The sequence below is a fragment of the Aythya marila genome (assembly GCF_965140915.1).
Source record: "Aythya marila genome assembly, chromosome: 17".
Classification (NCBI taxonomy): domain Eukaryota; kingdom Metazoa; phylum Chordata; class Aves; order Anseriformes; family Anatidae; genus Aythya; species Aythya marila.
Window position 1 is genome coordinate 1,041,197 of NC_139058.1, and position 14,564 is coordinate 1,055,760.

General features: G+C 59.9%; 1 protein-coding gene across 2 annotated transcripts in view; it reads right to left on the reverse strand.

Annotated features, from left to right (window-relative positions):
• SEZ6L (seizure related 6 homolog like) overlaps nucleotides 1-7,936 on the reverse strand; it is a 35,746-nt gene extending 27,810 nt beyond the window's left edge. For both annotated transcript variants that reach the window (XM_082773890.1, XM_082773889.1), the window contains exon 1: nucleotides 7,705-7,936. In XM_082773890.1, coding sequence (XP_082630016.1) covers nucleotides 7,705-7,771 — 67 coding nt within the window. In that variant the 5' untranslated portion in view covers nucleotides 7,772-7,936. The remainder of the gene's footprint in view (nucleotides 1-7,704) is intronic.
• Nucleotides 7,937-14,564: the final 6,628 nt, after the last annotated feature.

A 14,564-nucleotide genomic window follows, 5' to 3' on the forward strand; every position in this document is an offset into this window, starting at 1 on the left:
CCCTTCCCTCCCTACCTTTCCTAATGAATTCCAAGAAAGCTTCAATGCATTCTTAAATGGGAAGCGCCGCGCTGTGTCCTTCACAGCCGTCGACACAATAAAGACAGCCATTTCACCGCTGGCAGGCATGGGCTCCTCTGTGGGCTGGAAACAAAAGCTGAAAAGAAGCCTTTATATTTTTTTGATTAGATAGCTTGAAAAGTTTGCTTTTAATTGAAACTGCCTCACTGATTTCATCTAAAAGTCAGCCGCAAACCCCCTTCTGGGAGAGCAGCTCCAGCTCCTCACCGAGATGGCTGCACGGATCCTGCGCCGCCTCCCGCAGGAGGTGCAGCTCCGAGGGCCCAGGAGCAGCAGTGATCCTCGTCCTTCAGGATGTGGCACTCGGTTTGGAGACCCAAAGCAGATTTCTCTCTCCACGCAGTGAGCAGTGCTACTGCCCATCATGCTGGTGGATGGCACGGAGCCAGGGCTCTGCCTGCAGCATCCCGCTGAGCCCCTGTCCCCCCGCATCCATCAATGTACAACTGTGCCGGGGAGCATCACCTTCAGTCCTGGGCTGCAGACACCTGCACAGGACACCAACAAGCCTGTGGGACCTGCAGCACCCATGGGCACCTCTTGCCCACTGAAGGTGCTGCTCCTTGCATCTCCTCTGCTTGCTCCGGGCATGTGTGCGAAGAAACTACTTTGAATTCTTTTTCAAAGAACGAAGGAGGAAGAAAAACTATCAGGGGAAATTTATTTTGGGACAATTCTGAATACAAAGACAAATTGAAATATTTCCCTGTAACAGTGCAGGCTGGGGACCGAGTCTCGGATAAAAATGAAGTGGGATGCAACAACAGCACCTTTCCAATGGCATTAGCCCCATTCATCTCCCGCGCGGTGCCGCAGCCGTTTCGCTGGCAGCGTACAAAGGCATTAGGAGTTACATTTTCCTTCGCTATTTCTCAAGTATATTTATGCTGTGAGATGTTTGTGGAGGTACATTGTGTGCCTCGGGCAGAGGATTAATTCCAAACTGTCACCTCGCTTTTTGATGGGTTTGTAAATTCTGCTCTGCTGATTTGTGCTCTCAGTAAATTGATAAAATCCTCTTCCTACAACCTAACACGCCATTTAGAGCTCGCCGGGGCTTTAGACCCTACTGGTTAACGAGTTTATGTAAATATGGTGTCCGACAGCAATTTTAGGAGTGCTGCATGGATAAAAGGGGGAAAAACGGGGGCTGTGTCCAAGCGGAGGTCTGACACGCTGCACCCGCAGAGCTCCCTGTTGCAGTCAGGATGATGCTGATGTGCTGGGAGCTCTGGGAGGCCTTTAGGGATGGCACAGGAGAGGTCTTTCCAGTTAGGGACTCAGTATCTCAGCAAATGGAAGTTTATGGCTGTCAGGAATAGTCCGGTTTTTACTGAAATTGACTTTAAATCACCATCAGAAAACGCAAGCCCAACGCCTGTGCATCGTCACGGAGCCCCAGTGTCGGGGGGAAGAGCTGCAGGGCTGCAGGAGCGCGGTGCAGGGATATCAGAAATGATTTTCTCCTGTATTGTCCCCCAGCCACCGATCTGCTAGAGATGAAGGATCTCATCCACCAAATGTTGACACGCTCCATTAATCCACCCTAAAAAGTCAGATGGAGATTCTCCCTTGAATTTTAAATATTTCCAGCCATTCCGACTAGCTCTGAAATCACCCCGAATTGCCCCATTTCCTGAACGTTCTTTCGCAGCCCCCACGTTATTCCCATTCCATTATGCCTGGATGCTTGCACTCATTTACTGCCTTTATCAGCTCGCTGCATTGCTCGCAGAATGACACCAGCCCCAACAGTGACTGCTGCGAGACCTTTGGGGAGCTCCCCTTGCCATCCCCTCTCCATCCTCACCCTTGGGGGTCCTGCAGCAGACTCACCCCGGTGCCCCGATGTGCCCAGCCCCACGGCTGCCCCCGATCACAGCAGCACCGAGCACTTCCCAGTGCCCTGACCATCCCCTCCTGGCCCAGGATGTGCGCACGTGTGATGCGGGCAGACGTGGCAGCCCTTTCGCTGCACGGGTTGCACGGCTCCAGGATCAGCCCCGCACATTTTCCTTCTGTCACAGTTTGAGTTTTTGGATGCGTTCGCGTTTGGCACCGAATCTCCTTTCTAGACGAAAGCTTTGCATTTCCAATCACACCTCCAGGGCTGCCTGTCCTGGCCAGGCTGCCTGCACGCTCCCTCCTGCTGCCAGGAGCCAGCTTTCGGCTGCATAAGGCTCCGCTGAACCTTCCTCGCGCAGCCATCTGTCCGGCTCTCATCCTGCCCTTTTCCTTTCCGTGCTCCTTGATCTTCTGGAGAAGACGCGGGGCCAAGCCCCTGACCTGACTTGCTGACATCGTTCGGCCTTTGCAGTGGCTGAGTGGAAACCTGGCTTCCAGCCACAGCCTTCCCACTGCAGGTGGTGGGAGCGCGAGGTCAGGAAAATGGAGACGAGTTTGGATGAACCTGTGCTCGTCCCTGCCCTGCACAGAGCTGGGAGGCCGGGCACAGCCTCCCTACTTTGAACCAGAAAAACTCCAGGCTCAGGCAGTGCTCGGGTCCCGTGGGGTCAGCCGCTGTCATGGCCCATAACCAGTGAAAGGAGGAGGAAAAGAAAAAAAAGATTGCAATGTCTGGGCTCTGCGCTGTCCCCTGCACACTGAGTCCTGCTGCAGGCCAGGGTTTGGGCCGCCTGGCGAGATTCTGGCTTCTGCAAAGCAGCACAACTCCACCGGCTTTAGCGGCGTGATGCTAACGCACAGCAACACGCACCCAAGGATTTGCTACCCCACATCCACGTCAGTTAAGGAAGACGCTGGACCAGAAATAGTCTCCTCTGGAAATAGCAGGAGGAGCGCTCCGCTCCCTTCCTGCACCAGCCGCAGCCCCCCACACCTGAAAGTCCCCCGGTTTTGTGCTGATCGCCCTCACCCCGTTCCCCAGGGCCCCTTGGAGGACCCCCCCCAGCAATTTGGGAGGGGTGCAGGCACCGACCGGGGCTGTGCAGCCGGTACAGAGCCCGGCAGGTGATGCCAGGGGGAGGTGAGCAGTGCCCATGGCAATGCCCGCAGTGAGCAGAGGGACTGGGAGCTGCAGACCCTGGGGACAAGAGGCCAGCTGGGACTGGCGAGGAACACGAAGCAGGTCAGGGACTGGTGGCAAGAACCTCCTCTAATTGCTGAAATCCCCACGGATGAGGTCTGTGACAGAGCTGGGCTGCCCAGGGGTTGCTGCATGGCTCAGAAGTTCAGTGTTTCCTCTCCACCCTCCCAGTGGTGCAGCTCCTGCAGCAGCCACTCCGGAGCAGCAGCAGCACGGGGGCAGCCCAGGAGCAGCGCTGCTGTCTGTAAGATCAGCAGAAATGTGGGGCTCGGGGCTGGGGGGCTGGAGCTGCCCCAGCTCTGCTCCCGGCCCGGTGAGGCTGCAGGAGGCAGAGCACCACCGGGACACGATGGGGCTGCTCCCCGGGGCCCTGCACCAACCTTAACAACCGGGCTATTAGCAAGCTGCAACACCAGGCAGGCATCTGGCAGCCTCTCCTGCAAATAAAGGACACTTTCGTTTAGCATCTCAGTGGAAAAGGGCTGCTGCGGGGGAGATTTCTCCCTCCTTTCATCCCGGTTGATGCAGGCTGGGGTGGACTCAGGGCTGCAGAGCGAGGAGCTGAGGGCTGGCACCGTACGGGTGTCCCCGGTGCTCCTGGTCTGTGCATCACCACACGCTCATCAGCATGAAAACTGAGCCTGGGAAGCAGGCTCTTTTGGGAAGGGCCCTGGAAAGCCACGTAAGGTGGCTGTGAGCAGCAGCTGAACCTCAGGAGCCTGAGTCAGAATGACACAAAATCCCCCCTGACCCCGCAGCAGCCTGCCCAGAACCATCCACCATCCCTGCCCTTCGCTTCTTCCTTCCCACCAGCTCCACTCTCCGTGCCCAGCGAATAACCGAGCTCCCCACGCCACCGGGACCAGGCGGTAAGAGCCTCAGCACCCCTTCCACGGGTGCTCCTGACGTCCCCAGCACCACGTGCCCGGCAGCGCCAGCGCTACAGACACAGCACTAGCTCAGCACTGAATTCAGCAATTTCATACTCCTGACAAGAGGGTAAATGCATCCTGATGGACTGGAAAATTGGAAAGCCACTGCTCACGCTTTATTTTCTATAGGCATCCACCCGAACTCCCGCAAGATACATTTATTGGCAGGCTCCAGCTCCAGCCATGTAACTGCGTGTTATGCTAATTAAAATATAGCCTGTGTTTTGTAACAGGATTTCCTTGGAGCATACTTTACTGTTCAGTAATCACTTTCAAATATTTGAAAAATAAAATCCCATCAAGTAAATAACTTTTGGATGGCTCACGGTAGGTTCCTTGTTTTCCAGAACCCCGCTGGAACTGGCAGTGCTCATCACCATGACAGAGGATGTAAAACACGCTGATCTGTGAGGCTGCTTGTAGTCTAGATCAAAAGCTGCATGGTATTTAATCATACGGAGCACATTTCATTAAAAAAGAAAATCTGTTTGTACCAAAGGGGATAAAAAAGTGGCACGGAGCTCAGCTCTGTCCCTGATTATCCCAAGTGACCAGCTCTGGCCCTACGGGAGGAGGTGGCGTTGTCCCCCCATCCATTTTTAACACCCATGTATGACATAAAGGCAGTGATGCCCTGCCACACCTCGTGTGCACTGGCTCATCCGTATCTCAGTGTCTGTTCATTTCTGAACCCACAGCTGACTTACAGCCACAGCGGCTGGGTTGCACACCGATATGCTCCACACTTCCCTTCTTACAGCGTTTGCTTTTACGAGACCTATACGAGGCATTCTGCACGGCAGGTGAGCACACTTTGCTGCATTAACCTACAGTCTGCATCTTCGGGCCCAAATACTTCCATCAAATTCCTCACTCAATGAGAAACGCGTAGAAAAAGCCATTTGTAACGCTGTGAAATCCACAGAGCGCACATTTCACATAGCATCTTTATGCATTCGTGATAGCTAAAGCACTGGAGAAGCGGCGAGCTGAGCTATTAATTCAATTGCATCGCTGCCGATCCAGCCTTTACCCGTCCTTTCTGTTAAGCAGCAGAGAAGGAAGAAGAGGCAGTTAGATGGCCGCTGACCCCTCCCCACGCCTCCCCTCCCACTCTCCGCGGCCGGCTGAGCGCTCGCCGTCGGCTCCTTCCTGCGACGGCGCCGCTCGGGGTGCTGCCGGTTGCAGAGGGAGCACGGCGCCAACTTGTTGCAGCCCGCGTTTGGTTTCTCACCACTGGACACACCGATTTTTGGGATTCTCCCGCGGCGCTGCCCTTGTCCTGCGGCCGGGAGCCGCGGTGCTGTGCCGCTGTGCCGCGACAGCCGTGCACAAACGGGCTGAAGGGGAGGAGGAGGGCAAGCAGGGGGGGGCACAGAGGAGCCTGGTGCTCAGCACCCCTCTGCTGGTGTTTCTGCTCAGGATCCACAGGTTCTGCTGTGGTCCACGGGGGTTTCGCTGCTCTGCTCCTGCCTCTGCATCACCAGCACCACCTGCGCCGCTGTGCTGGGGGCTCCCTTGGGGGCCCCGCAGGATGAAGCAGCAGCATCCCTGGCCCACGGCCCCCCCCAAACCCCAATTCCTTGGCTGCACTGCTCAGGCTGCAGGTGGGCAGGGAGTGATGCTGCCAGGAGCTGCTTCCCCACCTCCTCTGTTGGCCGAGGTGACTCCACAAGTGCCGAGCACCAAAAAGCCACCAGCAGAGCAAGCGATGGGTGCGCGGCGTGTGGCACCGGCGGCTTCTAGAGAGAAGGAGCCGAAAGGTCAGGGAAGGAGGGCAAGGAACGGTCCCCCAGCAGGGTCTGGTGCTGCCCCCCACCCGCTCACAGCACACCAAGGGTCCCGTTCGGAGCTGGGACCACAGCCCTGGCAGGCAGCAGGGCCCCCCCGTGCTGGCGCTGCCTGCGCAGAGCTGGGGCTTGCAGCGGTGACTCACGGAGCCTCGCAAGGGGTCAGCTCTTTATCAGCTCCCTCTCTGCCAGCACCGGAGGAGTTCAGTACGCCGCGTTCTCCTACCCTGAGATTGATGACAGATCGTGCTTGCCACGAGGGCCAAATCCTGCTCCCGACAAGCCCGACTGCGTGCTGCTGCTCCCACCGGGAGCTGCCGAGGGGCAGGGGGCCTCCTGCCCCTGGCTGCTGTAAGGCTGGTAGTGCCCCCACTGCCCCCGGTTGGCACAGCCTGGACCCCTGGCCCCCCTGGCCCCCCCCATGGGTCCCCTGGGCAGCAGCTGCCCGGGCACGGCTCCCAGCACAGCTCACCAGCTGCCTGGGCGAGAGTGTCTGTAGCATGGCAGAGAAACGGGTCCTGTGTGTCCCCGGGCTGAAACAGGATGTCATCAACTGTGCACAGCCCCCGGGGCTAATTCCTCAGCAGTACGTGCACGGTCATACAGAGAGCACAAACACATCCAGGTGAGAGGGAAAATGCCACAGCCTACACTCATCTCTGTTTTGTTACCCAGAAAGAAGGACAGATTCGGTAAACAAGATCTGCGGGGAAGACAGGGTTTAAGATGGAAAAGTCAAAGTCTTTTAGTGCAATCTGGAGACGAGAACAGAAATGAAAGCAAGGCAGGAAGCATTGCACAGCCCTCAGGAGCTGTTCGTCTTTGCTAAAACCACACCGCCAGCCCTGGAGGTCAGCCTGCCAGGCCCTGCACAAGCGCTGCAGCACAGTCGGGCACCGGCCTCCCCAGTTCTCCCACTGCCCGACCCGCACTGGGAGCAGCACAAACCCCACCGCCCTGGCCCCGCAGCCTCCCCGGTACCAGCGCCCAGAGCTGGCAGCGGATTCGCAATCCGGAGGCTCTGTGCCAGTTTGCAGTGACTTTGTCAAGTCACCCGCACACGGGTCCCGGAGCCTATTCTTAGGTCTGGCACGGCGGCGGTGGGAGAGGCAGAGGGAGCCAGTTTGTGTGGAAACGTCAAGCACGTGGAAGGCACACGCAGCCCCGCGGGAAGCCACCGCCGCCCCACGGCCACCCCCTCCGCGGGACGGGAACACCCACCGGGCACCCCGGGGGGGCTGGGACCCCGTGCCAGGGAGGGGGGCAGCGGGGACCCTCCTGGCGGGGGGGGGGGAAGCAGGGGGGTCCTCCAAATCTCACACTGCGCTGTTGTGCCCTGGGCCCGCTCCGGAGAGACCACCCCGGGAGTGCCAGCCCTGCACCTGCTCCGGGGGGGTACCGGCTCCCGGAGGGGTCCCAGCTCCCGGCGGGGGGGGTCCCGGTTCCCCAGGCACAGCCGCCGCCGAGACCCGGCCCCCGGCTGCCCCCCCCCCGGGGCTCCCCGCGGCGTCCCGGGAGCTGTCCGCAGGCACCGTGCTGAGCCGCCGGGATGCGACGGGACGGGACGGGACGGGACGGGACGGGACGGGCCGGGGCCGGGGCCGTGCGCTCGAAGCCGTGCCCGAAGTTTCCTCCCGGCCGGGGAGACGCAGAAGCGCGGTGGGGGGGTCCCGGGGACCCCGGGTCCCGGGGGTCCCGGCCTGTTCCAGCAGCCCCCTCCCCGGTTCCCCCGTCCCCACGCACGCCCCGTGCCCGTCCCCGCGCACATCCCCGGGGGGGGCGCAGGGCCCCGCACCCCGGCCGTGCCCCGGGAGCCCCGCTCGGTGCCGCAGCCCCGGCCCGGCCCGGTGCTTACCTGGGCGCGGGGCCGCGGGGCCGGCCAGCAGCAGGGCGAGCAGGCACAGCCCGCGGGGCCCCGGCATCGTGCGGCGGCGGCGGGCGCGGCGGAGCCTCCGCGCTGCTGCTGCTGCTGCTGCTGCTGCTCCGAGCCGTGCCGAGCCGGGGGCGGCGGCCGGGGGCTGGGGGCTGGGGGCTGGGGGCTGCCGCCGGTGCCGGTGCCGGTGCCGGTGCGGGGGAGCGGGAGCGGCGGAGCGAGGAGCGGAGCGGATCCGAGCCGAGCCGAGCCGAGCGGCGGGGGAGGGCGCCGGCGGCCGCCCCGGCCCCCGCGCAGCGCCGTGCGCCTCGGCCCCGCCCGCGGCTCCCCGGCCCCCCCCCCGCCCGTCCTCCCCCGGCTCCCCCCTGCTCCCGGCTCCCCGCAGCCCCCTGCGGCTCCCCCCGGCCTCGGGAGCCTGGGTGCCCCCCAGCCTGGGCAGCGATCCCCCCCCTCTTCCCAGCCCGCAGGCTCCAGCCCTGCCTGCCCCAGCCTCGCTGCCCCTTGTCCCCAAGCCCCCCCCCAGCACCCCAAGCCCCTCTCACCGCCCTGCTGATGCCCAGCTTTGCCCCCTTCCCTCCCTCAAATGCTGGCTGTGGAGGGCAGTGGTTCTGGGGGGGGGTGATATGTGCCCCATTCCCCCCTTGGGAGCAGTGCTGGAGCTGGGGAAGCCGGGCTGGAAGAGGACAACGCAGCAGGGCAATGGGCTTTGTGGAAGCAGAGCCCCCGTATGTGGGGCTGGCACCTTGGCCGTGGCTGGGCACTGGCGTCCCCTCAGCCCTGCAGCAAAAGAAAAAAAACACAGAAAGTCCCCACCGAGCACCCAGCCCCTGGGCTCTGTTACCTCGCTGCTTGAGGGCAGCATCAGGGGCTGGTGCTGTGGGGATGCCCCTGCCCACCCCATCCCACCCAGACCCTGGCAGCGGGGGGAGCTGGGTGCTCTCCGCAGGCCCCTCCTGCGCACGCTGGAGCTAGCGGTGTGATTCCTCTGCCTTTGGGAGGAACAGAAAGGGAGGCTTCGTCCTCTTGAAGCCACAGATCCGGCCCCGAGATGTTTGCTGTAAGTCACCTTGCAGGGGGAGCCGCCTCGTCCTCCCGGCCCCTTCTGCCTGTCAAACCCGACGGCCAGCGCAGTGCCACGCGGAGCGACACGCGTGCCGAGTGTCACAGGATCAAGGCCAGCCTTTCCCCCGCGCATCTCCTTTGGTGATGCTGCCATCAGACAAGCCCCGACTACCTTTTAGAGAGCAATTGCGCTGATTTGGTTACCTCAGCAACAACAATCCCAACCTGGCATCACCACAAATGCCAGCACGCAGCACACGTCCTGCCACAAAACCATCCCAAACCGGGGGCTGACCCCGCTGCCGCCCCCCAGGTTGCTTGGAGCTGCTTTGTGGGGTGCTGCTGGGGCCCGAGGGGCGCAGAGGGAGCAGGCTGCAGGGCAGGAGGGCTCTTTGCATTCCCTGTCACTCCCGGCTGCCGCCAGCTGGGAGCACTTGGGCAGCCGGCGAGAGAAGGACAAAATAAGAACAGCCCAGAAATCACCGAGAGGTGCGGTATTTTATTTAACACTGTCATTTTCATACACAACGTGGGACTCGCCTGCCCAGAGGTTTAATTTGGTATAACAACGCTATCTGCAGCAGAGCGAGAGCTGATCCCTCCCTGCTCCAGCCCCGGCCTCCCTCCCGACCCGCAGTTATTAAAGATAAAAGTTGTCGCTCGTTTAGCAGTTTTCCTTGAGTGATTTTTATTGTGTTCATTTGCTTTGTAGTAAACTCCTAAGATAGCCAGATAATAACATCAGCGCCATGGTAACAGAGAGGGGGAAAAAAAAAAAGAGCAAATAGTGCATATGTAATGCAAAACTGCCCACTAAGTGGCAAAAGTTGTTGGTGATGGAGAGCCAGCAGCGAGCTCCAGCCCCCCGAGCAGCTCCCCAGGTCCCCTGCTGCCTCCCCTGGGACCTGGGGCCAGGACCCAGCCCAGGAGCCGCCAGCGGCCGGGGGCAGCCCCAGAGGTGCAAGAAAAGCACAAATTGTTATTGCTCCTCTGGCAGTGCTCAGGGCTGGAAATGTTTCATGGTCAGGAAACTGGGAATTGGAAAAGAAATAAAGAGGAGCATCTCCTGAGGCCGTTTTAGTGGGCATCGCTCTAATTAGCACCGCGCTCATTGGCAGTTACCTCAGACCTTTGATTAACAGTGAAGAAAATCAATAAGCACACTAAAAATTCAGATAAGTTTCACAGCTAATTTTAATTTCACATTTTAATCGTGTATTAATGTCAATCTTAATTACCATAATTAAGTCAGATGTGACTTAGCAAGAGCAGCTTGGAGATAAGGCGTTACGAGAAGGACAGCGCCTGCCCGCGAGTGCCGCTCCGCAGCCTTTGGGATGCGATGGATGAAGGCGTGGAGTGAGCCACCCTGCCCCGCTGTCCCCAGCCTGGCCTGGCTCCTGCTGGCAGAGTGTCCCCAGCAGTGCCAACAGCAGCACGAGGCCTCTGACCTTCTCTGCCCCTGTTTCGGGCTGCCCATGTCCCCAGGCACCCCGTTGCTTCCTCTCCTGGGTGTGCAGCAGTGCAGGGAGCTCAGCCCCACCGTTTCGGCAGTGCCCATGCTCCGGCTGTCTCAGCTGGTGAGGTCTGCGGGAGCTGCATGGAGTCCAAACCACTCGGAAAATCAATCTCTCATTTATTTTCATGATGGTGATGCGAGAGCCCGGCGATGCTGTGTTTGCTCTGCAGTTACACCTATCGATCGCCGTCCCCCAGCCTCCCCAGGCCTGGTGGGGCAGGAGCGGCGTGGCCGAGGGCAGGCTTTGTGCACCAAGGAGCCCTTGGGCACGTCCTCCCTGCAGAAAGCTCCCCGCAGCCCTGCAGCATCTGCTTCGTGGTGGTTTGGGACCAAATGCAGCCATCAGAGCCCCACATACCCTCAGGCTGTTGTGGCTGTGCCACTGGCAGGGATGCGGTGGGCGCATGGCGTGGATGTGGCTGTGGCCCCGTGGCTCCTGCTGGCCGTGCTGAGCCCTGCGTACGGGAACGGGCTGGGCTCAGAGATGGGCTCTGTGTGCCCTGGGTTCTGACACAACACGAACCACGCCGGGTGCCCAGCCGGGAGGAGCGCTGGCAGCCTGACTCACCGGGTTTGGAGCTGGAGCTGATGCTGAACCCCTTGGCTGCCCCTGGTGATTTTATGGGCAGTGACACATCCCTGCGCTCCCGGCCCCAGCCCTGAAGGCAGCGCCTGCAAGGACAGCCAGGTCCTCCCGAGCCCAGGCTGAAGCATCGCTGCTGGCTGCTGGGCGGCTGTGCCAGGGTGAGGAGGGATGGAGCTGGGTGGGGGAGCAGAGAGCGAAGTGGGGAGCAGGGAGCAAACCCACAGAGGGGCTGGGCATGGGGCAGCTGTGATGTGTGCAGCAGATTCTCCCAGTTTGCTCAGAGCTCCGCTTTCTGCTACCAGAAACCTCACTGGGGAACATCTCAAGGCTTCAGTGCAAGCTCGGTGCTGCTGCCTCCTGCAAACAGGGCTCCAGTGCCAGGCTCTGCCCCCCCCAGAGCCCTTGCTGTGCGCATGGGGCCAGCCTCGTCCCTGCGGCTTCCTCGGCAAGCTTCCTCCTCCTCTGCTGCGTGGTGCCCAGGAGGGGCCTTCAATGGCAGGAGGAAGCAAAAAATAACCTCGGCTGCAGATTTGGAAGCTGCTGTCTCCCATAACGACGCTGAATCGCGGCTCTGGGGAATGGTCTGCGGGCTCTGCTGACGGGGGGACATCTCTGGTGAGTGGCAATATTGTCCCCGGGCAGAAAAGGCCTTTGTCCCTCAGAAGCAGCAGAGCCACTCCAGCCTTTGGCTTCGGAGTGGGCTGCATCCCTGCTCTGCCTTACAAACACGGGTGCTGAATGGGGGGTTTCAGTGCGAGGCCAGGCTCGCTTCCAGCCCCTTTTAGCGCGTGCCCGCGGGCACAGCTGGGGGCCCTTTCAGGAGGGAAGTCCTTGTTCCTCGTCCACAGAAGAAGACTTTGCCCAGCTCAAAAATAGGCTCTCTGTTGGTGCTCGGAGGGGGCTGAGAGGAACAAAGTGCCGTGGGGAAGGGGGCAGCATGGCGGGGGGGATGGGGTGCCCGGCTGCTCTGCAGCCCCAGCATCAGCCCCAGCTGACACAGCCCCTCCGTGGGTGGCAGCAGGGACCTGGTGCTGCTGTGGCTCCACAGCTTTACCTCGCCCTGTGCCACCGTCCCTGCGTGCCTGAAGGCTTTGGAGCTGCCATTTCATCTCTGGTCCCAGCAGGGCTTGAATGGAGCCTGAACTCCAGGTCTGAGCCCTTCACTTCCCAGTCTCAAAGCTCCCTCAGTGCAGCTCTGCACCAACACTGTGCGTTCGTTTCAGACCCTGCCGGCCAGCCGAGAGCCAACCCCGTCCACCAGGGTGCAAAGAAAGCTGCCTGCTGCACGGTGCCCTCCGACAGCAGATACCCGCTCCGTTAGGGCTGTCCTGTCCGGGCCTCCCTCTCTCTATTTATTTAAAAATTGGTATTCATGCCGGGACGCCGCTGGTGTTTGCTCATTGCCTCCCATATAAATTGCAAGATGAGTTACTCTGCACCAGATACTGTTCCTGACACAGAAAACCAAATCTGTAAATTCATGAGTGCACAGAATTGACGTTGTCCTATCCAGCATTTTTTTCTTTAAACAAATAGAAAGAAGTTTTGTTGGAAGTTTTTATTTTTTGAACAGAGGCAAAATGCAGCAGGTCCATAGCACTGTGCTCTCAGCCTTCAAGAGGTGAGCAAACTCTTTGGCCCTGTGTTACTCTGCAATACTGCATCTAGCCGTTACTTCTTCCCAGGAGGATGTCCCGGGCTCCTCGCTCGTCCTGGTGTCTCCCCAGGAGGCTCAGCACCATCGCTCAGCACCACCAGCAGGCAGGGATGTGCTGGGAGGGCTCAAGGTGCTGGGAGCAGCAGGGATGGGGATGGGATGGGGATGGGGATGGGGATGGGATGGGATGGGATGGGATGGGGTGGGTGCTGCCTGCTCCGCTCAGCCCTCAGCACTGAGCAGAGGACAGCATTCTCAATCCTGCTGCTCCAACTAATTTCCCCACAGGAATCCTAAAAGCATCCTCTGAGAAGCTGGGCAGGCAGCAGCCCTCCGTGATGCCGGCTGTGCGTATCCCCGGGTGTCAGAGCGGGGGGACCCGGCCAGCTCTGACACTGCACCAGCTTTAGAAGCAGGTGAGTGGAACGGTTTGGCAATGGAAATTAGAAGACACAGGGAAGTAAGGGAAACAGGGAAAAAGGAGGAAAGCACAGATTACATTTGGCACCAGTAACCATGGCATTATGAAAAACAGATTTTGTCAAACAGCTGATTGTGATCTTGGAAGAGACTGTAAATATGATGGAGGGAGGTACGCGAGGGGCTGTTACAGGTTGCTGCAGTGCATTTGATGTGGTATCAAGCCGTATCATCATGGAAAGCAGCGAGACACAGCAGCAGAGCAGTGCTCTCCACGGGTTAAGAACAGGCTCATTGACAGATCTCCGAAAACGGCAATGAGGAATCAGCTTCAAATGAAGGAATTATTAATGAATCCCTTAAGAACTGGTGCTTAGCTCTGTCACTGCTTCACATTTCCGTGTATGATCTGCAGGTAAATATAAAATCGCAGGTGATTACGCTTACAAGGAGGAGATTAGCAGGACGGAGAGCTTGGGCAGAGCCACACAGCCACGCAGCACGGCCTGGGTCACAGTGCAGGATGAATTATTCAAACCGGTGTGTTTCAGTGCCCAATGCTCTGTGCTAAACTCCTTCTTTTCACCTGTGCTCCTGAGGGTTTCAGCACGTTCTCAAGCCTCTCCTCTCCCAGTCAGCCCCAGCTCAAGCAGTGCAGGGACTTTGCCAGGCGTGGGGCCCTGTGGGGCTCTGTACGGGAGCTGCACCCCAGGAGATGCCCAGGCAGCAGAGCGCAGTGCCTTTGGAGCCGCTCCCATGGGGTCAGCCTGCGGGCAGCACCCGGCATGGGGCACAACAGTGACAGCAGCTCCTGCAGCTCCTGCAGGCACTGGGAACCTTTTTCTCCAAAGGGAGCCAGCAGTGGTGCTTTCCTGCTTCAACCAGGGCATCGCAAAGACGCGGTGGCAACCTTTACGCACAGCCGATTCCCACCGGGGCTGTGCCACAGGCTAGCGGAGATGTTCCTGCTCCTCCCACACCTCGGGCATCACACCAGGAGCCAGCACCATGAGCATGGGGGCAGGATGGTGGCAGTGACCACTGCGAGCAGCTCACAGGGGCTGTGCCTTGCTGGGAGGCTGCAGCCACCTCCCTGCCCTGCTGTGGGGCAGTAGCAGTGGTCGTGGGGCTGCCCCATGGGTGCTCCCCAGTGCCCCAGGGCTGGTTTCTCAGTAGGGGATGTTTGCCCTCTTTGTGGGGGAAAGGGGGGATTTGTTCCAAAGCCCTTTTCATGAAAAAAATCCATACTGCTTTGCTTTGCTCTGACCCATCTCCCAAGCTGTGATGGTTTAATTGATTAGCTTGTAAGAGCTTGGCAGCTGAGCCTGCGCTTTGCCGGTCGTGTTCCTGCAGCTCCCGCAGGTGGGAAGCCATTAACTGCCCCCGGGCTCCTCCCTCCGCCCACCAAGAGCTCTTTGGGCAGGAAGCTGTGGCTGCTTTTGGAGAAAAGCCCCTAAAACACGCCGTCCTCGCATCGCAGCCGGGTCAGCCCCCGCGATCCGCCCCGACGGGCACGGGTCCCACGCACGGCGCTGCTGCGGGTGCCCGCTGTGCGCTCACGCTGCACGGCCCGCTGTGCTGGAACCTCGCACCGGCAA